The sequence below is a fragment of the Coregonus clupeaformis genome, unplaced genomic scaffold (assembly GCF_020615455.1).
Source record: "Coregonus clupeaformis isolate EN_2021a unplaced genomic scaffold, ASM2061545v1 scaf3067, whole genome shotgun sequence".
NCBI lineage: Eukaryota > Metazoa > Chordata > Actinopteri > Salmoniformes > Salmonidae > Coregonus > Coregonus clupeaformis.
Genome location: NW_025536521.1, coordinates 9,843 through 36,264, shown reverse-complemented (window position 1 = coordinate 36,264; position 26,422 = coordinate 9,843). Strand labels below are relative to the sequence as shown.

Below are 26,422 nucleotides of genomic sequence, written 5' to 3'. Positions count from 1 at the left end.
GGCTGTGAAGAGGACTTAAAAATGAGTGACGTTGTCATCTGCCAATCAGAACGTCGACATTTTGCAGGTAGCGTTCTCTGCCCGCCCTCTTATCTTGTCGCCACATGCCCTGTTATTTTGTTTCTCTCACAAGACTAACCTTTTTCTCTTTGACTCTACACTTTGTCAAGAGAAACCTGTATGCTCTTGCAGTGACTAGGTCTTACCAACAGCCATAAGACACAAATGCATTTTTGAATGCAAATAGATTCTATTCTCTTCTGTAATTTCAATGTGCAGAATTGAGAGAGGCCGGTAACGTGATAGACAGTATGTTCACCAGTGGTACCAGGATGCCTGAGAGAGAAACACCTTCATTATGATTACATTTACATTTACATTTTAGTCATTTAGCAGACGCTCTTATCCAGAGCGACTTACAGGAGCAATTAGGGTTAAGTGCCTTGCTCAAGGGCACATCGACAGATTTTTCACCTAGTCGGTTCGGGGATTAGAACCAGCGACCTTTCGGTTACTGGCACAACGCTCTTAACCACTAAGCTACCTGCCGCCCCATTATATATATTATATATATATATATATTTATTGAAGTTTAAAGGTGGGGGAGGAGAGTGGGTGTGGAAAAGACTGGTCAGGTTTCAGTGAGGAACAGGAAGGGTGTATATGTCGGAGCTGGGGAAGCCTTATATCTAGTCAGACTGGTTTGAAAAGGTTGTGTAATCTCCACAGGACAGAGTCCCTCACATACAGGCAGCCTCCTCCCCGCCAGGCAAACTGACACACACACACGCACACACACAGCTAAGGATATACCCACACTTCTGAGCCCATTAACTATTTTTTTCTCTTTCTCTCTCTCTCTTTCTCTCTCTGTTCTTTTTCTTGGGTTATGTCCCATTATGGCAAGCTATTCCCTTTATAGTGCACTCACAACTGTTGACCAGAGCAATAGACCCTGGTCAAAAGTAATGCACTATGAAAGGAATAGAGGGCCATTTTCCATGCATGGGTTTCCAGTAGGTTTCTAGTAGTGAGGTAGAGGTGTTCTGGCCTGATCACATGGAGGGTTTCTAGTAGTGAGGTAGAGGTGTTCTGGCCTGATCACATGGAGGGTTTCTAGTAGTGAGGTAGAGGTGTTCTGGCCTGATCACATGGAGGGTTTCTAGTAGCACAGTGAGGTAGAGGTGTTCTGGCCTGATCACATGGAGGGTTTCTAGTAGCACAGTGAGGTAGAGGTGTTCTGGCCTGATCACATGGAGGGTTTCTAGTAGCACAGTGAGGTAGAGGTGTTCTGGCCTGATCACATGGAGGGTTTCTAGTAGCACAGTGAGGTAAAGGTGTTCTGGCCTGATCACATGGAGGGTTTCTAGTAGCACAGTGAGGTAGAGGTGTTCTGGCCTGATCACATGGAGGGTTTCTAGTAGCACAGTGAGGTAGAGGTGTTCTGGCCTGATCACATGGAGGGTTTCTAGTAGCACAGTGAGGTAGAGGTGTTCTGGCCTGATCACATGGAGGGTTTCTAGTAGTGAGGTAGAGGTGTTCTGGCCTGATCACATGGAGGGTTTCTAGTAGCCCAGTGAGGTAGAGGTGTTCTGGCCTGATCACATGGAGGGTTTCTAGTAGCCCAGTGAGGTAGAGGTGTTCTGGCCTGATCACATGGAGGGTTTCTAGTAGCCCAGTGAGGTAGAGGTGTTCTGGCCTGATCACATGGAGGGTTTCTAGTAGTGAGGTAGAGGTGTTCTGGCCTGATCACATGGAGGGTTTCTAGTAGCACAGTGAGGTAGAGGTGTTCTGGCCTGATCACATGGAGGGTTTCTAGTAGTGAGGTAGAGGTGTTCTGGCCTGATCACATGGAGGGTTTCTAGTAGCACAGTGAGGTAGAGGTGTTCTGGCCTGATCACATGGAGGGTTTCTAGTAGCACAGTGAGGTAGAGGTGTTCTGGCCTGATCACATGGAGGGTTTCTAGTAGCACAGTGAGGTAGAGGTGTTCTGGCCTGATCACATGGAGGGTTTCTAGTAGCACAGTGAGGTAGAGGTGTTCTGGCCTGATCACATGGAGGGTTTCTAGTAGCACAGTGAGGTAAAGGTGTTCTGGCCTGATCACATGGAGGGTTTCTAGTAGCACAGTGAGGTAGAGGTGTTCTGGCCTGATCACATGGAGGGTTTTAGTAGCACAGTGAGGTAGAGGTGTTCTGGCCTGATCACATGGAGGGTTTCTAGTAGCACAGTGAGGTAGAGGTGTTCTGGCCTGATCACATGGAGGGTTTCTAGTAGCACATTGAGGTAAAGGTGTTCTGGCCTGATCACATGGAGGGTTTCTAGTAGCACAGTGAGGTAGAGGTGTTCTGGCCTGATCACATGGAGGGTTTCTAGTAGCACAGTGAGGTAGAGGTGTTCTGACCTGATCACATGGAGGGTTTCTAGTAGCACAGTGAGGTAGAGGTGTTCTGGCCTGATCACATGGAGGGTTTCTAGTAGTGAGGTAGAGGTGTTCTGGCCTGATCACATGGAGGGTTTCTAGTAGCACAGTGAGGTAAAGGTGTTCTGGCCTGATCACATGGAGGGTTTCTAGTAGTGAGGTAGAAGTGTTCTGGCCTGATCACATGGAGGGTTTCTAGTAGCACAGTGAGGTAGAGGTGTTCTGGCCTGATCACATGGAGGGTTTCTAGTAGCACAGTGAGGTAAAGGTGTTCTGGCCTGATCACATGGAGGGTTTCTAGTAGCACAGTGAGGTAAAGGTGTTCTGGCCTGATCACATGGAGGGTTTCTAGTAGTGAGGTAGAGGTGTTCTGGCCTGATCACATGGAGGGTTTCTAGTAGCACAGTGAGGTAGAGGTGTTCTGGCCTGATCACATGGAGGGTTTCTAGTAGCACAGTGAGGTAAAGGTGTTCTGGCCTGATCACATGGAGGGTTTCTAGTAGCACAGTGAGGTAGAGGTGTTCTGGCCTGATCACATGGAGGGTTTCTAGTAGCACAGTGAGGTAGAGGTGTTCTGGCCTGATCACATGGAGGGTTTCTAGTAGCACAGTGAGGTAGAGGTGTTCTGGCCTGATCACATGGAGGGTTTCTAGTAGCACAGTGAGGTAAAGGTGTTCTGGCCTGATCACATGGAGGGTTTCTAGTAGCACAGTGAGGTAGAGGTGTTCTGGCCTGATCACATGGAGGGTTTCTAGTAGCACAGTGAGGTAGAGGTGTTCTGGCCTGATCACATGGAGGGTTTCTAGTAGCACAGTGAGGTAGAGGTGTTCTGGCCTGATCACATGGAGGGTTTCTAGTAGCACAGTGAGGTAGAGGTGTTCTGGCCTGATCACATGGAGGGTTTCTAGTAGCACAGTGAGGTAGAGGTGTTCTGGCCTGATCACATGGAGGGTTTCTAGTAGCACAGTGAGGTAGAGGTGTTCTGGCCTGATCACATGGAGGGTTTCTAGTAGCACAGTGAGGTAGATGTGTTCTGGCCTGATCACATGGAGGGTTTCTAGTAGCAGAGTGAGGTAGAGGTGTTCTGGCCTGATCACATGGAGGGTTTCTAGTAGCACAGTGAGGTAGAGGTGTTCTGGCCTGATCACATGGAGGGTTTCTAGTAGTGAGGTAGAGGTGTTCTGGCCTGATCACATGGAGGGTTTCTAGTAGCACAGTGAGGTAGAGGTGTTCTGGCCTGATCACATGGAGGGTTTCTAGTAGCACAGTGAGGTAAAGGTGTTCTGGCCTGATCACATGGAGGGTTTCTAGTAGCACAGTGAGGTAGAGGTGTTCTGGCCTGATCACATGGAGGGTTTCTAGTAGCACAGTGAGGTAGAGGTGTTCTGGCCTGATCACATGGAGGGTTTCTAGTAGCACAGTGAGGTAGAGGTGTTCTGGCCTGATCACATGGAGGGTTTCTAGTAGCACAGTGAGGTAGAGGTGTTCTGGCCTGATCACATGGAGGGTTTCTAGTAGCACATTGAGGTAAAGGTGTTCTGGCCTGATCACATGGAGGGTTTCTAGTAGCACAGTGAGGTAGAGGTGTTCTGGCCTGATCACATGGAGGGTTTCTAGTAGCACATTGAGGTAAAGGTGTTCTGGCCTGATCACATGGAGGGTTTCTAGTAGCACATTGAGGTAAAGGTGTTCTGGCCTGATCACATGGAGGGTTTCTAGTAGCACAGTGAGGTAGAGGTGTTCTGGCCTGATCACATGGAGGGTTTCTAGTAGCACATTGAGGTAAAGGTGTTCTGGCCTGATCACATGGAGGGTTTCTAGTAGCACAGTGAGGTAGAGGTGTTCTGGCCTGATCACATGGAGGGTTTCTAGTAGCATGAGGTAGAGGTGTTCTGGCCTGATCACATGGAGGGTTTCTAGTAGCACAGTGAGGTAGAGGTGTTCTGGCCTGATCACATGGAGGGTTTCTAGTAGCACATTGAGGTAAAGGTGTTCTGGCCTGATCACATGGAGGGTTTCTAGTAGCACAGTGAGGTAGAGGTGTTCTGGCCTGATCACATGGAGGGTTTCTAGTAGCACAGTGAGGTAGAGGTGTTCTGGCCTGATCACATGGAGGGTTTCTAGTAGCACAGTGAGGTAGAGGTGTTCTGGCCTGATCACATGGAGGGTTTCTAGTAGCACAGTGAGGTAGAGGTGTTCTGGCCTGATCACATGGAGGGTTTCTAGTAGCACATTGAGGTAGAGGTGTTCTGGCCTGATCACATGGAGGGTTTCTAGTAGGTGAGGTAGAGGTGTTCTGGCCTGATCACATGGAGGGTTTCTAGTAGCACAGTGAGGTAGAGGTGTTCTGGCCTGATCACATGGAGGGTTTCTAGTAGCACAGTGAGGTAGAGGTGTTCTGGCCTGATCACATGGAGGGTTTCTAGTAGCACAGTGAGGTAGAGGTGTTCTGGCCTGATCACATGGAGGGTTTCTAGTAGCACATTGAGGTAGAGGTGTTCTGGCCTGATCACATGGAGGGTTTCTAGTAGATTGAGGTAAAGGTGTTCTGGCCTGATCACATGGAGGGTTTCTAGTAGCACAGTGAGGTAGATGTGTTCTGGCCTGATCACATGGAGGGTTTCTAGTAGCACATTGAGGTAAAGGTGTTCTGGCCTGATCACATGGAGGGTTTCTAGTAGCACAGTGAGGTAGAGGTGTTCTGGCCTGATCACATGGAGGGTTTCTAGTAGCACATTGAGGTAGAGGTGTTCTGGCCTGATCACATGGAGGGTTTCTAGTAGCACAGTGAGGTAGAGGTGTTCTGGCCTGATCACATGGAGGGTTTCTAGTAGCACAGTGAGGTAGAGGTGTTCTGGCCTGATCACATGGAGGGTTTCTAGTAGCACAGGAGTTAAAGGTGTTCTGGCCTGATCACATGGAGGGTTTCTAGTAGCACAGTGAGGTAGAGGTGTTCTGGCCTGATCACATGGAGGGTTTCTAGTAGCACAGTGAGGTAAAGGTGTTCTGGCCTGATCACATGGAGGGTTTCTAGTACCACAGTGAGGTAGAGGTGTGTCTGGCCTGACACATGGAGGGTTTCTAGTGCACAGTGAGGTAAAGGTGTTCTGGCCTGAATCACATGGAGGGTTTCTAGTGCACAGTGAGGTAGAGGTGTGTCTGGCCTGATCATGGAGGGTTTCTAGTCACAGTGAGGTAGAGTGTGTTCTGGCCTGACACATGGAGGGGTTTCTAGTAGCACAGTGAGGTAGAGGTGTGTCTGGTGTGAGAGAGAGAGAGAGAGGGGGAGAGACAGTAAGAGAGAGAAATAGAGAAAGAGAGATGTGGATGTGGCTCAGACTTATGCTGTATAACACCACCCTCTTGTGACAGTAGCTACTCAGTTCATCCATACGTAGGGTTTAAACTAGAGCTTAAGCTGTTTACTGTTGTCTCTGCAGTATATCAATGTTTTCATCTGGAGGCCATTATAGATGTGTCTTGATATCGATCATGTTCTAATGACAACATGAGACAGACAGGCTTAAATCCATCTCAGAGCAATTTTAGAGTTGATTGTGATTATGTCTGCGTCCCAAATGACACCCTATTCCCTACATAGTGCACAACTTTTGAAAAGAGCCCTAGTGAATAGGGTGCCATATGGGACATGGCCTATGTGATTGTGATAGCAGACCTTGTTTCCCTCCAATGGTGGTGAGTCATCAGAGATCAGGGAACAGCTGTGTGTGTGTGTGTCTGTGTATGTGTGTCTGTGTATGCGTGTGTCTGTGTGTGTCTGTGTGTGTGTGTGTCTGTGTGTGTGTGTCTGTGTATGCGTGTGTCTGTGTGTCTTTGTGTTGTGTATTTTCTGTGTGTGTCTGTGTGTCTGTGTGTGTGTGTGTTTGTGCTGTGTGTGTGTCTGTGTGTCTGTGTCTTCTGTGTGTGTGTGTGTGTGTGGCTGTGTGTTCTTGTGTGTTTGTGTCTGTGTCTGTGTGTGTTTGTGTCTGCTGTCTGTCTTTTGTGTGTGTGTGTGTCCTCGTGTGTGTGTGTGTGTCTGTCTGTGTGTGTGTGTGTGTGTGTCTGTCTGTCTGTGTGTTTTTTGTCTGTGTCTGTGTCTGTTGTGTTGTGTATGTGTGTCTGTGTGTGTCTTTGTATGTGTGTGTGTTTGTGTGTGTGTGTCTGTGTGTGTGTGTGTGTGTGTGTGTGTCTGTGTGTGTGTGTGTTTGTGTGTGTGTGTGTGTGTGTATCCTCCTAAAGCCATCATCAGTCTGAGAGCTGAGAGAAAAGACGCCGATACACACCTTCTCACACCTCCTACTTCACCTCCTCACTCTCTTCCCATCACATCTCCTCATACCTCTTCACATCTCCTCCTCCCCCTCACACCTCATCACACCTTATCACATCACTTCACACCTATTCACACCGCCTCCTGTCACCTCACACCACCTCAAACCACGTCACACCTCCTCATTTTTCCTCACACCTCATCACACCTCCTCACACCTCATCACACCTCTTCACACCTCCTCATGTTTCCTCACACCTCATCACACCCCATCACACCTCCTCATGTTTCCTCACACCTCATCACACCCCATCACACCTCAGCACACTACCTCCTGTTTCCTCACACCTCCTTATACCTCTTCATACATCCTCCTGCCTCCTCACACACCATCACACCTCTTTAGACCTCCTCACACCCCATCCTGCCCCCTCACACCTCATCCTGCCTCATCACACCTCCTCACACATCTTCCTTCCATATCATACCTCCTCCTGCCATCTCATACCTCCTCTCACTGCCTCACACCTCATCACACCTCCTCCTGACTCCTCACACTCCTCCTGCCATCTCACACCGCCTCTCACCCCTCACACCTCCTCACATCTCCTCACACCTCCTCTCCCCTCATCACACCTACTCCTGCCTCCTCACACCTCCTCACACCTCCTCACACACACCTCCTCACACCTCCTCACACCTCCTCACACCTCCTCACACCTCCTCACACCTCCTCACACCTCCTCACACCGCATCACACCTCCTCACACCTTTTCACAACTCTTCACACCTCCTCACACTTTTGACCATGGGCAGCCTGTGTCTTTTGGCTCCTAACTCTAAGAAACCATAATTACTCAGTAATTACTAATGTTTCCTTCAGTCACGTTTCTGGGAATTGTAGCCATAGATGTCTTGGTTTGATAATGAAGCCCTCTGCATTCAGCCAGTCAGTCACCCAGCCAGCCACTCAGCAAGCCAGCCAGTCAGCCAGCCAGCAAGTCAGTCAGTCACCCAGCCAGCCAGCCAGCAAGTCAGTCAGTCACCCAGCCACGGTAAAACACTGTGGGGAAAGAAATACAAATAAATGATGCATAATAACAGTGTTTTTTTGTCTTCCTTCAGTGCTGGCCGTTTGTGTAGGAACGTTCTTCCTGAATTGACAACACAGTTGACAATTAATCAACATGTTGCAACTATTTGGAAAGGCTGGCTAAGATGGGTGGGGATAATTGGGGTAAAATTGAATTGTGACTTACACTTTCAAACTCCTATCATTAGTTGTAGTGCTAGAGGAAGGAGCCTTCCAGAATGCAGGATAGATGACATTTGGATGACATTTAGACTCCTCAATGAAGAACACAGTCAATGAATGAAAGAATAATGGGTGTCTGTCTGTCTGTGTGTCTGTGTGTGTGTGTGTGTGTGTGTGTGTGTGTGTGTGTGTGTGTGTGTGTGTGTGTGTGTGTGTGTGTGTGTGTGTGTGTTGTCTGTCTGTCTGTCTGTCTGTCTGTCTGTCTGTCTGTCTGTCTGTCTGGGTGTGTGTCTGTGTGTCTGAAAATTATTTGCATATGTCTCTGATTGGATAATGACAAAATAATGAACAGTCCATTCATTAAAGTTTATTTAAATAATGAAAAGTCAATTTATTAAAGTTTAGTTTAAATAATGAATAGTTCATTTATTAAAGTTGATTTAAATAATGAGATGTCCATTTATTAAAATGTATTAAAGTTGATCTAAATAATTAATAATCCATTTATGAATGTTTATTTTTCTCATTTGAAATGCCAGTTTTCAAGAGGCCATTTGTTACAGACAATAATCAATATTTTTTGGACAGTCTCAGTCTGAAAAAAATGTCATTTTCAAAAGTGCTCTCTACCCTTTCTTACAGACAATGAGCAACATTTTTGTACAGTTCTCCTTATCTCAGTCTGAATTCTAGGTTTTGAGAATGGACCACATTTTGTTGTCCCCAGTCCCCAGCATAAACTGTATCTATCCATCAATCTTGTCCCCAAAACTAAATCCAACCAAAGTCTATGATGACTCATCTCTGTATTTATCCCAGGAGGATGAATTCAAGGGCAAATGCCCACCAAGCTTTACAGCAGTTACTCTTTAATGGAGGGCAGAGGGAAGGATATTTCTCACTCTCTTCCTTAAAGGCACAATCTGGGATGCTCAATGGTCATTTCATTTAACAATATGTATGTATACCCATTTGATCAAAATAAGGATTGTGGTTTTACCTTTTAGTGGTGGGCAGCGGAAAGGGTTAAAGAAGAGATGGAGAGATGGAGAGATGGGGAGATGGAGACAGAAAGAGATGGTGTCCTTGAAGGTCCCACATGCTGTGGTATTGATTCCAAGGTTTTCAGTTCTTCCATTCTGAGAAGATGTGATGTCACACTTGAGACTTTCACTGTGTCAGCAGGAGGTATGGCAGATGTCCTGATGGTTGATTGTTTATTTTCTAATCATATTCTCTCTCTCTCTCTCTCTCTCTCTCTCTCTCTCTCTCTCTCTCTCTCTCTCTCTCTCTCTCTCTCTCTCTCTCTCTCTCTCTCTCTCTCTCTCTCTCCCTCCATCTCTCTCCCCCCTCTCTTGCTCTCTCGCTCTTGTTCACAAAACATTAATCCCCAACATCATCACATCCACAGGGGTAAACATATTTTTTCCTAGAACCATTAATGCTCTCTCTTGTAAAAGAGATTGTTTGTCACTGAGTATAACCTGTATGAAACAAGGTTCAATAAAAATAATGGTTGGGTATTATCACTTCTCCATAAAGCAGGAGGCACTTTTCACTTTTCAGTTTTTTGAGGCTTTTGCTGCCAGCTCACAATTGATATAAAATCAGTGTCACCAGTGGTGTGGAAGGTGAATAGCTCCTATATCAATGTCCCTGGGGATAGGATGATGAGCTCAATCATATACAATCAATCATACACAATTAATATACTGTACATAATCCATCATACACACATACAATATGTTGTCTATATAAGCGCTATAGTAGTGCATTCCAGTGGCGCCACGGCCTTGGTACAACACTTAAGACCACATTGGGAGAATCTCAATTGCGATTCTTGATTCCTCACGTCCTTTCTCCTCACCTCCTTCTCAAAACCCATTGGATGAGGTCAGAGGAGAGAGGATGTGAGGAATCAAGGAAATACAATTGAGATTCTCCCATAGGTTCTTTGGCTGAATGGTCAATTTTGTGGTGTTGAATTAGTGGCAGGCTGCAAGGTTGCAGGTTGCAAGTTCAGCACAGGTAACCCCCAACTACTAACTACACTACAATATTTATTGCATTTTAATTTAGACAATTGTCTTTTGTATCTTCATAAACAAATGGGCTAAAATTCAGTTAATTAAAAGACTGTCCCCGGAAAAAGGTTTATTCGTTCTTGAGAGACACTGCTGACAGAGAGCGCAGACCCACAGCGCACGCAAGAGGACAGACCGCATTTTGCGCACGCGCATTTAAAGGACAGTATAAGTCGCGTGGTCTATTCAATACAACAGCACCTCAATCAGTGTTGGGATTGAGGACCATAGGTAGACCTCGCACGACGTCAAAGAGAGAACACTTTAAAATCGGATAATAAAAATATAGCCTATTATGTCAAAGTAAAACTCTCCAAAGTGGAAATGCATTAAAACTTTTATAGACTCCATAAAGAAGACATGGGACGTTGAGAGAATGTCTTTCGAAGAACCTTTTAATATTACTCAAGAAGTGGATTTATACCAGAATGTGTCCAAATGGGCGCACCACGGTAATCACACAGGGACGCACCTCGGTAATCACGCAGGGGCCACCTCGGAACAATCCATGTATTATATCAGCATCGCCATCACTGCCGTTTATGGAGTCATCATAGTCGTGGGACTAATCGGTAACATAACCCTCATCAAGACATTCTGTTCCGCTAAATCCATGCGGAATGTCCCCAACCTCTTCATGTCGAGTCTCGCGCTCGGGGACTTGGTCCTCCTGGTTACCTGCGCGCCAGTGGACGCCAGTCGGTACCTCGCGGACGAGTGGCTCTTCGGGAGAGTAGGATGTAAACTCATACCATTCATCCAACTCACCTCGGTCGGAGTGTCGGTTTTTACCCTGACTGCGTTGTCCGCTGATAGGTAAATAACCTACACTTTATGTTATAGCCTACACTCATATTGCAACATGGACGTTTAGTTATCCAACTTATCCAATATTTCCAAATCCAATAGTAATGAATAGTGGATCATGGATAGGCTACACATCCCATTGCCAACTGAGCTGGTATTTGAATGAAGAGTTATATGGTTAAATGGTTGTAGGCCTATAGTTACTTTTATCTCAACATATTGTCGTTTTGCGTAAAATGATGAAAACAGGATAGCTTGCCAACCTTATCGAAAATTCTCTCCGAACGCTTCTCTGGCGGGCGAGAGGTTCTTCGGCTAAAGTCTATCGAGATGGAAATAATATGAATTTAAACAACGGTATGGGTACAACCTGACAAGAACATGCTGCTACTGAGGCATGCTACTAATGAGACAATGCAGATACAATCTGATTTACTGTGTCGCGTTATTACGCATTCGGTTCAATGGGATCATACTTTGATGTGAGATATGAGATGTGCTAGAGTCATAGAAATGTGATCTGACATATGAGTGAGTAAGTAAATGGGTGACAGTGCTTGCATGCATGGGCGTGTCTGTGTGTTGTGGGGGTCATAGGCTATATCCCTCCCACACAACTTCCCACAACCAACCTTTTAATTGGGATGATATAGTCTGCATCCCAAATGGCACCCTTTCCCTATGTATCCTTCGGGCTCCGGTCAAAAGTAGTGCACTAGGGAATAAGGTACCATTCGGGGTGCCATTTGGGACGCAACCATAAAGTGTGCATCACTGTGGAGTGGGAGGAGAAGACATGCATTAGATAGACTGACCGTCACCATGTCAGCCATATAATTATATAGTCTCTATCTAGCCTATGAAAATGTTCTTATCATAATGTGCATTCTAATGTCTCTCATTTTGCCTACTATCCCATTAGCAGATAAGAATGAATGAATAACTGACAGATAGCCCCCTCTCCTCCCTAGCTTCCCAAAGTTTCCTCCTTTTAAATCCTACCCATATACTTACAACACCTAGCTTAAAATACTATTTCAGAACATTTCTAATACTTTATCTGTGCTTGGTTGAGCTTGTCTCAATGCACAATGGAACCTGGCCCTCCAGACATGCAGGAGCAAACACTAAAACGACACTATATATACAGCAGTATGTGGACAAACCTTCAAAATACTGACAGGTGTATAAAATCGAGCACACCGCCATGCAATCTCCATAGACAAACATTGGCAGTAGAATGGCCTTAATGAAGAGCTCAGTGACGTTCAACGTGGCACCGTCATAGGATGCCAACTTTCCAACAAGTCAGTTTGTCAAATGTCTGCCCTGCTAGAGCTGCCCCGGTCAACTGTAAGTGCTGTTATTGTGAAGTGGAAACGTCTAGGAGCAACAACGGTTCAGCCGTGAAGTGGTAGGCCACACAAGCTCACAGAACGGGACCGCCGAGTGCTGAAGCGCTTAGTGCGTAAAAATCGTCTGTCCTCGGTTGCAACACTCACTACCGAGTTCCAAACTGCCTCTAGAAGCAACGTCAGCACAATAACTGTTCATCGGGTTAAAATGGGTTTCCATGGCCGAGCAGCCGCACACAAGCCTAAGATCACCATGCGCAATACCAAGCGTCGTCTGGGGTGGTGTAAAGGTCGCCGCCATTGAACTCTGGAGCAGTGGAAACACGTTCTCTGGAGTGATGAATCACGCTTCAAGATCTGGCAGTCCGACGGATGAATCTGGATTTGGCGGATGCCAGGAGAATGCTATTTGCCCCAATGCATAGTGCCAACTGTAAAAATTGGTGGAGGAGGAATAATGGTCTGGGGCTGTTTTTCATGGTTCAGGCTAGGCCCCTTAGTTCCAGTGAAGGGAAATCTTAACTCTACAGCATACAATGACATTCTAGACGATTCTGTGCTTCCAACTTTGTGGCAACAGTTTGGGGAAAGTCCTTTCCTGTTTCAGCATGACAATGCCCCCGTGCACAAAGCGAGGTCCATACAGAAATGGTTTGTCGAGATCGGTGTGGAGGAACTTGACTGGCCTGCTTAGAGCCCTGACCTCAACTCCATCGAACACCTTTGGGATGAATTGGAACGCCGACTGCGAGCCAGGCCTAATCGCCCAACATCAGTGCTTGACCTCACTAATGCTCTTGTGGCTGAATGGAAGTAAGTCCCCGCAGCAATGTTCCAACATCTAGTGGAAAGCCTTCCCAGAAGAGTGGCGGCTGTTATAGCAGCAAAGGGTGGACCAACTAAAAGATTTCAAATAGTATTTGAATGCAGGTCTGATACCTCCTATTGAAAGTAGAATGTGTCTTCTGTATAATCTGTTGTGTGGCTAGATAAAAGGAATATAATTAATATAATATAATTAATAGAATAGAATGAATAGAATAGAATGAATAGAATAGAATAGAATGAATAGAATAGAATGAATAGAATGAACAGAATATAATAGAATGAATATAATAGAATATAATGAATATAATATAATATAATTAATAGAATAGAATATAATGAATAGAATATAATGAATAGAATAGAATGAATAGAATAGAATAGAATGAATAGAATAGAATGAATAGAATGGAATAGAATGAATAGAATGAATAGAATAGAATATAATGAATATAATGAATATAATATAATATAATGAATATAATAGAATATAATTAATAGAATAGAATATAATGAATAGAATAGAATGAATAGAATAGAATGAATAGAATAGAATAGAATAGAATAGAATAGAATAGAATGAATAGAATAGAATGAACAGAATAGAATGAATAGAATGAATAGAATGAATAGAATGAATAGAATGAATAGAATGAATAGAATAGAATAGAATAAATAGAATAGAATGGAATGAATATAATATAATTAATAGAATAGAATAGAATAGAATAGAATAGAATGAATAGAATAGAATGAATAGAATAGAATAGAATAGAATAGAATAGAATGAATAGAATGAATAGAATGAATAGAATGAATAGAATAGAATGAATAGAATAGAATGAATAGAATGAATAGAATGAATAGAATAGAATAGAATAGAATAGAATAGAATGGAATGAATATAATATAATTAATAGAATAGAATAGAATAGAATAGAATAGAATAGAATAGAATGAATATAATATAATGAATAGAATATAGTGAATAGAATATAATAGAATGAATAGAATAGAATGAATAGAATATAATGAATAGAATAGAATGAATAGAATAGAATGAATAGAATAGAAAGGAATGAATAGAATTGAATGAATAGAATAGAATGAATAGAATGGAAGGTACGTTGATGCCCAATCAACACATTATGGTCCCGTCTGATGTCAATAGAAGATGTTCATTCAGGTAGCAGACATGAGGCTCTTTACCAAACAGTCAAAGGAAGCGAGGGGTTGAAAGTGATGAAAAAGGAACAACAGCAGAATGTAGAGTTCACTGGAGAACACTCGGTTTGGTAGAATACAGATGGTTAGAGGAAAACTGGCTGTGTCCCAAATGGCACCTTATTCCCTTTATAGTACATTGAGAGACATAGGGAATAAGGTGCTATTTAGAGACATAGGGAATAAGGTGCCATTTAGAGACATAGGGAATAAGGTGCCATTGAGAGACATAGGGAATAAGGTGCCATTGAGAGACATAGGGAATAGGGTGCCATTGAGAGATATAGGGAATAGGGTACCATTGAGAGACATAGGGAATAGGGTGCCATTTAGAGACATAGGGAATAAGGTGCCATTGAGATACATAGGGAATAGGGTACCATTGAGAGACATAGGGAATAGGGTGCCATTTAGAGACATAGGGAATAAGGTGCCATTGAGAGACATAGGGAATAGGGTGCCATTTAGAGACATAGGGAATAAGGTGCCATTTAGAGACATAGGGAATAAGGTGCCATTGAGAGACATAGGGAATAAAGTGCCATTGAGAGACATCGGTATAAGGCAAGCAGAGATGAAGAATCATATGTCACACATGATATTTCTGAACAGGTGGCCTACGTTGAGGAGAACATGTCTTCTTCTTCTTCTTCTTCTTCTTCTTCTTCTTCTTCTTCTTCTTCTTCTTCTTCTTCTTCTTCTTCTTCTTCTTCTTCTTCTTCTTCTTCTCTTCTTCTTGTTCCTCATCCTCCAGGTACAAGGCAATCGTGAAGCCCATGGACATCCAGGCGTCCAATGCCACGGCGAGGATCGTCCTGCGGGCTGCGGTGATCTGGCTCTTCTCCATGACCCTGGCTGTCCCCGAGGCTGTCTTCTCAGACCTCCGCACGTTCAGCATCCACAGCACCAATGAGACCTTCATCACCTGCGCCCCCTATCCCCACGCTGGGGAACTGCACCCCAAGATCCACTCCATGACCTCCTTCCTCATCTTCTATGTCATTCCTCTGTCGGTTATATCAGTCTATTACCTGTTCATCGCCAGGAGCCTGAACAGGAGCGCCTATAATATGCCGGTGGAGGGCAACGTGCACATCAGAAGACAGGTGGGTCACTCTTCTTCTTCTCCTTCTTCTTCTATTTTCTACTCCTCCATCTTCACCTCTCTCTCTCTCTCTCTCTCTCTCTCTCTCTCTCTCTCTCTCTCTCTCTCTCTCTCTCTCTCTCTCTCTCTCTCTCTCTCTCTCTCTCTCTACAACATCACAGATAGAGTCCAGGAAGCGCCTGGCCAAGACCGTCCTGGTGTTCGTGGGCCTGTTCGCCGTGTGCTGGCTCCCCAGCCATGTGATCTACCTAAACCGCTCCTACCACTACTCAGAAGTCGACACCTCCATGGCCCACTTCATCTTCACCGTGGGTGCCCGCGTCCTGGCCTTCACTAACTCCTGTGTCAACCCCTTCGCCCTCTACCTGCTCAGCAAGAATTTCCAGAAGCAGTTCAACAAGCAGCTGTGTTGTTGTTGTCGAGCCCTGGCGAAGAGGTCCCAGAGCACGGGGAGGAACAGGAACAACACACACATGACCTCCCTCAGGACAACCAACCACTCAGTGGCCAGTCTGAGCTTTATTCATGGTAAACAGGTCTGTCAGGAGGACAGTGTGTGAGTGACAGATGGGTGGACAGAGGGAGAGAGCGTGAGACAGACAGAGAGGTGGACGGTAGGAGAGAGACAGACAGAGGTGGATGGTAGGAGAGAATGTGAGACAGACAGACAGACAGACATGTCTACCAAGAGGAGAGAATGTGAGACAGACAGACAGGTCTACCAAGAGGAGAGAATGTGAGACAGACTGACAGACAGACAGACAGGTCTACCAAGAGGAGAGAATGTGAGACAGACAGACAGACAGACAGGTCTACCAAGATGAGAGAATGTGGGACAGACAGACAGACAGACAGGTCTACCAAGAGAAGAGAATGTGAGACAGACAGACAGACAGACAGACAGACAGGTCTACCAAGAGGAGAGAATGTGAGACAGACAGACAGACAGACAGACAGGTCTACCAAGAGAAGAGAATGTGAGACAGACAGACAGACAGGTCTACCAAGGTGAGAGAGTGTGAGACAGACAGGCAGACAGACAGGTCTACCAAGAGGAGAGAATGTGAGACAGACAGACAGGTCTACCAAGAGGACAGAGTGTGAGACAGACAGACAGACAGACAACAGACAGACAGACAGACAGACAGACAGACAGACAGACAGACAGACAGGTCTACCAAGAGAAGAGAGTGTGAGGCAGACAGACAGACAGATCTACCAAGAGGACAGAGTGTGAGACAGACAGACAGACAGGTCTACCAAGAGGAGAGAATGTGAGACAGACAGACAGGTCTACCAAGAGGAGAGAATGTGAGACAAACAGACAGACAGGTCTACCAAGAGGAGAGAGTGTGAGGCAGACAGACAGACAGACAGATCTACCAAGAGGACAGAGCGTGAGACAGACAGACAGACAGACAGACAGACAGACAGACAGGTCTACCAAGAGAAGAGAGTGTGAGGCAGACAGACAGACAGATCTACCAAGAGGACAGAGTGTGAGACAGACAGACAGACAGGTCTACCAAGAGGAGAGAATGTGAGACAGACAGACAGGTCTACCAAGAGGAGAGAATGTGAGACAGACAGACAGGTCTACCAAGAGGAGAGAATGTGAGACAGACAGACAGACAGACAGACAGACAGACAGACAGGTCTACCAAGAGGAGAGAATGTGAGACAGACAGGTCTACCAAGAGGAGAGAATGTGAGACAGACAGACAGGTCTACCAAGTGGAGAGAATGTGGGACAGACAGACAGACAGGTCTACCAAGAGGAGAGAATGTGAGACAGACAGACAGACAGACAAGTCTACCAAGAGGAGAGAATGTGAGACAGACAGACAGACAGACAGACAGACAGACAAGTCTACCAAGAGGAGAGAATGTGAGACAGACAGACAGACAGACATGTGGACGGATGGTAGGACCAAGGGATGGAAGAACCAAAATGACATGAGTTATTAGGTGAAAGTACTATGCTAAGGCTTAGCTGCATACATGTCGCTACATTAGCTCACTACAATCACTGCGTTTTACTTGATGAAGAGCATGATTATGTAAATGTTGCTTAAGTCACATGTTCAATTCCGTTTCATATGTCTGTATCAAAGGTTTGAGTGCTGAATGCAGATGGGTCGGGTGGGAGAGAGAAAATTGCTCACACTTTGAAATGGCCGCTAATCTTGAATCACTTGAGGGTGTTTCTTGACCTGTTTGATTGTATTGAGCCCTTAATCAAGATCACACAGCAGCTATATAGGTGACCTATATAAAACAGTATATGTATCTTTATGTATATGTATCTTTATGTATATCAACAGTATATGTTTGCTAATTATACATTTAAAAGTTAAAGGCATTTAATTAGTTAAATATAAAAATGTTTAGTATTTTGTGCACGTGCACTTGATATCGTGTCTTATAAGACCATAGGGGCTGGGCACCAATCAGTGTATGACAAATAAATAAAATCAATCAATCAATCATGTACTATATGTACAGAATGTTACTCTGTGGTTCAGCTCTGTGGTTCAGCTCTGTGGTTCAGCTAGCTCTGTGGTACAGCTAGCTCTGTGGTTCAGCTAGCTCTGTGGTACAGCTAGCTCTGTGGTTCAGCTAGCTCTGTGGTTCAGCTAGCTCTGTGGTACAGCTAGCTCTGTGGTTCAGCTAGCTCTGTGGTACAGCTAGCTCTGTGGTACAGTAATGTTGTCAATATGTGCAGTTAATATGCAGTTGATGTGCCTTCATATTAGTAGGTTAGTGTGTTGTGCCAACAATTCTTCACCTCATCTGGGTATTGAAAATGTCAATGTTATTGTAGAATGTTGCTGCTGTGTATCGTCTTGACTGGCTAGATGTTGTCTGTAATGTAAGACCCTAGAGGTTTTGGGAATAAGTCATTGCCTTCGTCTGAAATTGCACCCTACTCCCTATAGGGAATAGGGTGCAAAGTAGTGTAGTACATAGGGAATAGGGTGTCATTTCGGACGCACAAATAGTTTACGAATGTTTCACATGGCCGCGTCTGAAAATGGCACCCTACAGATGTCGGATCTTAATTTGACCCATTTCGTCGCAGGAGGAAAAGTATCCTACAGAAAGAGGATTTGAATGAATACTGAATATTTAGAATCGCCCCAAGGGGACAGCTGGATGCGTTGTTTGTAGCCTTTTCAATACAGTACCTTACCTACATTGTAGCTGGGTATAAATACAACAGATTCTGTTCCAAGAGCCCCGGACCCAACTCATTGGAATGTACCCACCCCATGGCCCAACTAGCAATTTAAATAAAAAGCCTCTTAAATAAAAGATTGTGTCTGTGATGTGGCATTGCATACAGTAGTCCTATTATATGGACTGGAATTACGCACCTCCTTCAAACTATGAAGCTGGGAGAGAACAGGCCATGATGATGGTCCATTGATGTGTGCAGGACAGTGATTTAATAGATGAATGGGGCTGTCAACTGAGCCAGACATTCACATTCAAATATTTGCCCTCTTTTTAACAGATATGTATTTACATCTCTATCACATGAAACTGCTGGAACGTGTTGTGCGCTTTAGACCAGTGTTTTCCCGCTACTTGCATTTTGGAACATTCGCGCATATTACCATGTGCGCATTGCTGCGCTTATAATGTGAAGAAATAATAGTTTATCAACATTTTAAGCTAAACTTTCCGATCTGTTCCATCAGTCTCTCTGTGTTTATAGGCTATGCAGTCTATTTTTAAACCGCAGGTCTACTGGGCGTCAGTTCAAGTAGCTGTAGGCTACGTTCAGGCTACAATGTGTCTTGTGTGAATCCTTATGTGGATTATAACAAATTGACATATTTGTAGGAAATCCGTTTTTTAAGTCGATTATTTTATTATATTTTTAAGGTAAGCAATCGGCAGGATACATTATGGTTGGCCTCAGTGTGTGTGGTCCAGTGGTTACATAAAAGCTAAAAGTTATGAAAGGAGTGGGACTGCCCCACTTCTTAAAAAATACCTTTAAAAATAATAATAGGCTTATAATATAACAATCATACAGTATAATATATAATATATAATATAACGATCATACAGTATAATATATAATATATAATATAACGATCATACAGTATAATGGTGATATAGGCCTAATAATATGCATTTAGCAGTGGGAGGATTTTAACAGGAATACATGGGTGCGGAAAACAGATTATAATAATAATAATATGCCATTTAGCAGACGCTTTTTTCCAAAGCGACTTACAGTCATGCGTGCATAAATTTTTGTGTATGGGTGGTCCCGGGGATCGAACCCACTACCTTGGCGTTACAAGCGCCGTGCTCTACCAGTTGAGCTACAGAGGACCACAATTCTTGAATGATAATGACCGAATCATTGTCGGCATGATTAGACGGGGTGGTTGCGAATTGCAGGAGCGGGGATGGTAAAATCTGCTGTTCAACAAGCTGTTCAATCAGCTGTCAATCAACTGATGGCTCAACTCAACTCATCAACTCTGCCAGGGAAACACAAACAGTAGCCTACTATAGGTTTTTCACAGGCAGCCCAAATCTGATATTTCTTCCACTAATCGGTCTTTTGACCAATCACATCACACCTTTAATATCATGAGCTTTTTCAGAGCTCATCTGATTGGTCAAAAGACCAATTAGTGAAAAAAAGGTCAGAATTGGACTGCCTGTGTAAACGCAGCCAGAACGTGACAATGGATAGGCTAACGGGTAGCCTACGATTGGAATATAATCAAATAACAACGGGCCTATTGCAACCCTCCATGGCACTAGATTATCGCCAGCTGATGTCTCGTTAAACCATCAATACTAAATTCCCCAACACAGCTGATCTCAATTGCAACCATTATTGGTCACCTCCACCGCTCCCTGAAAGATGACGTCGGTGTCCTGCTTGCAACCAAAGTATTTTAAGTAGATGTTCTTCTCGGGTGGTATTGTCATCGGAACAACTTGGTCCTTTTTGACAGACTAGGGGCGATTTATCTATTTGACAAGCATTCCACACAATTTAAATAAAGTATTTCCTCATTTACCACTGCAAATCTGTGGCAATTTACCTGACACTTTGTATGAATGGAAACTAATGTTGCTGTAACCTACTGTTATTATTGAATTCGTTTCCTATTGATGTTATCCATTAAAGACAACTGTCTTTAAAAGTGTCTGGTACAGTCATTTCTTACAAGATATCCCTGGACTGTCCATATTTGAAATGTGTAACTAAATCAAGTCAAAGGGGGGAATTTAGTTATTTGTGCCAGAAGAGCATGGGCTGGAATCGAATCCACGCTGACACGGCAGGTTTATTTGTGCGCGCTGAACAGGCAGCTGTAATAACCGCTATACCAGGGCTCTCCAACCCTGTTCCTGGAGAGCTACGGTCCTGTAGGTTTTCACTCCAACCCTAATCCAGCACAACTGATTCTAATAATTAGCTGGTTAATAAACTGAATCAGGTTAGTTACAACTGGGGATGGATTGAAAACCTAAAGGAGGGTAGCTCTCCAGGAACAGGGTTGGAGAGCTCTGCGCTAGACCATCCCAGGTCACTGATTAAACTCAATGTTGACAGTTGATTCATAATCTTAGGTTCTCTAGAAAGCTTAAGATGTCCTATTTTTTCATCATATACACTGAGTATAGAAAACATTAGGAACACCTGCTCTTTCCATGACAGACTGACCAATTGAATCCAGGTGAAAGCTTTGATCCCTTATTGATGTCACTTGTTAAATCCACTTCAATAAGTGTAGATGAAGGGGAGGAGACCAGTTAAATAATTATTTTTAAGCCTTGAGGCAACTGAGACATGGATTGTGTATATTGTGTATGTGTGCTATTCAGAGGGTGAATGGGCAAGGCAAAATATTTGTGCTTTTGAACGGGGTATGGTAGTAGGTGCCAGTCGCACTGGTTTGAGTGTCAAGAACTGCAACGCTGCTGGGTTTTTCATGCTCAACAGTTTCCCGTGTGTATCAAGAACGGTCCACCACCCAAAGGACATCCAGCCAACTTGACACAACTTTGGGGAGCATTGGAGTCAACATTGGCCAGCATCCCTGTGGAACGCTTTCGACACCTTGTAGTCCATGCCCCAACAAATTGAGGCTGTTCTGATGGTGGAACAAGCTCCCTCACGACGCCAGGACAGCGGAGTCACTCACCACCTTCCGGAGACATTTGAAACCCCACCTCTTTAAGGAACACCTGGGATAGGATAAAGTAATCCTTCTAACCCCCCCCCCTTACCCCACCCCACCCCCCAAAAAATAAAAATAAATAAATTGTAAAGTGGTTATCCCACTGGCTATAAGGTGAATGCACCAATTTGTAAGTCGCTCTGGATAAGAGCGTCTGCTAAATGACGTAAATGTAAAAATGTAAATGTAAAAGGGGGTGCAACTCAATATTAGAAAGGTGTTCCTAATGTTTTGTACACTCAGTACAAGATCAAAAAAATCATAGGCTTTCATCCACCATTGCATTCCATTCTGTAAGCTACCTCATATTCTCAATTTCATATTGTCTTCCCATCTGATATTATAGGCTACAGTAGGCTATAATTTAGGTGTAGCCTACTGGACACCTGCAATTCGGATACACTTGACACTTGTATGTCATACCCTAGTGGAGAACAATATATATATTGTGTTATTAAGCTATATAAAACGACGGTTGTTGATGTGTACGGCTGCATTTCAGATACATTTTTGTACATTTGAATGTGGCAGTAATAGAACCTAGGCCTAGCGTTTGAGCAAGAGAGAGAGCCAGCGGCACAGTCAAACACTCAGACATAATTTACAAACAAAGCATTTGTGTTTAGTGAGTCCGCCAGATCAGAGGCAGTAGGGATGACCAGGGATGTTATCTTGATAAGTGCCTGAATTGGACCATTTTCCTGTCTTGCTAAGCATAAAACATGTAATTTGTACTTTTGGGTGTCAGGGAAAATGTATACAGTAAAAAGTACATTATTTTATTTAGGAATGTAGTGAAGTAAAAGTTGTCAAAAATATAAATGGTAAAGTACAGATATCCCCAAAAACTACTTAAGTAGTACTTCAAAGTATTTTTACAGAAGTACTTTACACCACTGATCATTTTAAGCATATTTTTAACACAGGCCCTGTTGTTACCTCACATCACAGCGATAATGCCTTGCATTATGCCTGGGAAGAAAACGTTTCAATTTGTTCAACTTGCCATTAGCTAAACTTACCCCAAGGCAATCATTTTGACTATATTAGCCCACACAACTAGAAGGATGCACTTTAATGCTAGGTTTAGGACCTCATATTGAAGCTTATAGAGACCCCAACTGATGTATAGAACAATCTTCAAATGATCTACTTTGGTTTAGATTAGTGTGGCATGGTATACCAGTACCATGGTAATATCAGGTACCAAAATATTATGATACTTATGATACCAACATTTGATAATACCGTAAAACCATTTCATATGATACTACCACATTTTTCGTCCCTACTGATCTAAAGAACCAGCTGTCCCCTGTTATAAAATGTTTATAAAGTCAGTTTTGTTTATAAATTCTGTGAAATATTTTAAGAAACAGGAACTTGACTAGTCTGTTGTATGCGCCGGGCCAATAATTGTATGTCATTTCATCCATTACAGCAAACAAACGGCTTGTCGCTAGATCAAACGGTTAAAAAAATATGACTCATATTAATGGAGGTACCTTTTTGTCTTTCTGCACGATTTGATATAATTTCAGAAACCATGTCGCGGGCCGTTTTAAACTAAACCCGCCACTATGATTGTTTCGGTAACTAACAACGTTCATCAGTCATGTTACCTAGCTAGCTAACAACCTGGTAATTTGACAGTAGGTCTAGACAAATTTGATTGGCACAGTGAGAAAGGAAAATGCTCTGCTACTCATGAGATGTGATTCAAAGGTAGGATTCATAGCTATAGGCCTAATGTAAGACTAAACTATCAACAATCAATCTCTTTCTGGTGCTCCTTACATTCTGTTTGGTGCCTAACGTTTTAGAAGTTGTATGTGTTTGTGGGAGAGAGAGTGTGTGTGTGTCTGTGTTAAAGCTGCTATATGTGACTTTTTGGGCAACCCGACTAAATTCACATAGAAATGTAAGTTATAGATCTGTCATTCTCATTGAAAGCAAGTCTAAGAAGTGGTAGATATGTTTTATGTGTGCCATTCAAGTCAAATAAAATGGTATTGATCACATGCACTGAATACAACTGGTGTAAACTTTACAGTGAAATGTTTGCTTACGAACCTTTCCCAACAATGCAGTTTAAAAAGTAATAATACAAAATGTAATTAAATAGTAACTAACACAAGAAGAATACAATAAAATACACAATAATGGAGCTATATAGGAAGTACCAATACCAGATCAATGTGCAGTTAAATACAGGAAGTACCAGAACCGGATCAATGTGCAGAGGTACGAGCTATTTGAGGTAGATATGTACATGAAGGCAGGGTAAAGTGACTAGGCATCAGGATAGATAATAATAAGAGTAAAAATTAGAACAGAGTAGCAGCAGCAAATGATGAGTGTAAAAGTGTGTGTGTCGTATGCGTGTGTGTGTTGTGTGTGTGTGCGTATATAGTGTATGTGAACGTGTGAGGGTTTTGTGTGGGAGTGACAGTGTAGTGTGTGTGTATATGGTATGTATATTAAGTCTACTAAGTGTGCGTAGGGTCAGTGCAAGATAGAGTCAGTGCAGATAGTTTGGGTATCATTAATTTACTATTTAGCAGTCTTATGGCTTGGGGGTAGAAACTGTCTCGGAGCCTGTTGGTCTGAGAGCCGACGCTCCGGTGCCATTTGCAGGACGGTAGCAGTGTGAACAGTCTATGGCTTGGGTGGCTGGAGTCTTTGTACATTTTTCGGTCCTTCCTCTGACACTGCCTGGTATAGAGGTCCTGGATGGCAGGGAGCTTGGCCCCAGTGATGTACTGGGCTGTCCACACCACCCTCTGTAGCGCTTTGCGGTCCAGGGTGGTGCAATTGCCACACCAAGCGGTGATGTAGCCAATCAAGATGCTCTCGATGGTGCAGCTGTAGAACTTGCCAATGCCAAATCTTTTCAGCCTCCTGAGGGGGAAGAGGCACTGTCATGCCCTCTACACGACTGTGCGGGTGTGTGTGGACCATGTTAGTGATGTGGACACCAAGGAACTTGAAGCTCTCGACCCGCTCCACAATGACCCTGTCAATGTGGATGGGGGCATGCTCTCCCCTCTTTCTTCTATAGTCCACGATCAGCTCCTTGGTCTATTTATGGCCAATAATGTCCACTTCACTTTCATGGCATATCAGGTGTGGCAGCTGTAATCCGCCAGCTGCATCCCCTTCCAGCCATAACTCACCTTCTCTCTGTCCGCTCTTCCTATGCATCTATTCCTCCATCAGTTTTTTAAATCTAATGTAGCCATGATGGCGAGGGGGGATGCAGACCCTGATCAGTCTTCTGTTGTTATATTTGTACATTTGATACATTGGAGCAGCACGCAGAGCTAGCAAAGGTGATGTATTGTAGCAGGGCTCAGAGCTAGCAAAGGTGATGTATTGGAGCAGCACGCAGAGCGAGCAAAGGTGATATATTGTAGCAGGGCTCAGAGCTAGCAAAGGTGATATATTGTAGCAGGGCTCAGAGCGAGCAAAGGTGATATATTGTAGCAGGGCTCAGAGCGAGCAAAGGTGATATATTGTAGCAGGGCTCAGAGCGAGCAAAGGTGATATATTGTAGCAGGGCTCAGAGCGAGCAAAGGTGATATATTGTAGCAGGGCTCAGAGCTAGCAAAGGTGATACATTGGAGCAGCACGCAGAGCGAGCAAAGGTGATATATTGTAGCAGGGCTCAGAGCGAGCAAAGGTGATATATTGTAGCAGGGCTCAGAGCGAGCAAAGGTGATATATTGTAGCAGGGCTCAGAGCTAGCAAAGGTGATACATTGTATATCATTTCATCCATTACAGCAAAGCAAACAACTTGTCTCTAGCTCAAACGGTTTAACAAATATAGCTCATATTAGTGGAGCTACCTTTTTATCTTCTGCACAATTTCACACACATTTGATATAAATCTTTTCAGCCTCCTGAGGGGGAAGAGGTGGGAAGAGGCGGGAAGAGGGAAGAGGTGTATGTGTGTGTGGACCATGTTAAGTCGTTATTGTTGCCAAGGAACTTGTAGCTCTCTACCCGCTCCACTACAGCCCAGCCGATGTGGATGGGGGCGTACTTGTAGCTCTCTACCCGCTCCACTACAGCCCAGCCGATGTGGATGGGGGCGTACTTGTAGCTCTCTACCAGCTCCACTACAGCCCAGTCGATGTGGATGGGGGCGTACTTGTAGCTCTCTACCAGCTCCACTACAGCCCAGTCGATGTGGATGGGGGCGTACTTGTAGCTCTCTACCCGCTCCACTACAGCCCAGCCGATGTGGATGGGGGCGTACTTGTAGCTCTCTACCCGCTCCACTACAGCCCAGTCGATGAAGATGGGGGCGTACTTGTAGCTCTCTACCAGCTCCACTACAGCCCAGTCGATGTGGATGGGGGCGTACTTGTAGCTCTCTACCAGCTCCACTACAGCCCAGTCGATGTGGATGGGGGCGTACTTGTAGCTCTCTACCCGCTCCACTACAGCCCAGTCCATGTGGATGGGGGCGTACTTGTAGCTCTCTACCAGCTCCACTACAGCCCAGTTGATGTGGATGGGGCATGCTCTCCCCTCTTTCTCCTGTAGTCCACGATCAGCTCCTTGGTCTTACTGACGTTGAAGGAGAGGTTGTTGTCCTGGCACCACACTGCTAAGTCTCTGACCTCCTCCCTGTAGGCTGACCCATCGCCGTCGGTGATCAGGCCTACCACCGTCGTGTCATCAGCAAACTTGATAATGGTGTTGGAGTCGTGCGCGGCCAGGCAGTGGTGGGTGAACAGGGAGTACCCGAAGGGGAATAAGCACCCACCCCTGAGGGGGTGTTGAGGGTCAGCGTGGCTGAGCTGTTGTTGCCTACCCTTACCACCTAGGCCCGGCCCATCAGGAAGT

The 26,422-nt window shown here is 44.4% G+C and overlaps 1 protein-coding gene across 1 annotated transcript; it reads left to right on the top strand.

Moving 5' to 3' along the window:
* The first annotated feature begins 10,435 nt into the window (after positions 1-10,435).
* On the top strand, positions 10,436-15,938 carry LOC121561514 (gastrin-releasing peptide receptor-like). Its single transcript, XM_041874067.2, has 3 exons — positions 10,436-10,845; positions 14,995-15,346; positions 15,507-15,938. Exons 1-3 carry the CDS (start codon positions 10,538-10,540, stop codon positions 15,903-15,905), a joined length of 1,059 nt encoding a protein of 352 aa, XP_041730001.1. The 5' UTR covers positions 10,436-10,537; the 3' UTR covers positions 15,906-15,938.
* The last annotated feature ends 10,484 nt before the right edge of the window (positions 15,939-26,422 follow it).

Excerpts from the sequence above, each read along its gene's own strand:
- LOC121561514 (XM_041874067.2), top strand. The coding sequence starts at position 10,538 with ATGTATTATATCAGCATCGCCATCACTGCCGTTTATGGAGTCATCATA. Across the intron at positions 10,846-14,994 it reads ACTGCGTTGTCCGCTGATAG|GTACAAGGCAATCGTGAAGC; the intron begins GTAAATAACCTA and ends CTCATCCTCCAG. Across the intron at positions 15,347-15,506 it reads ACGTGCACATCAGAAGACAG|ATAGAGTCCAGGAAGCGCCT; the intron begins GTGGGTCACTCT and ends ACAACATCACAG.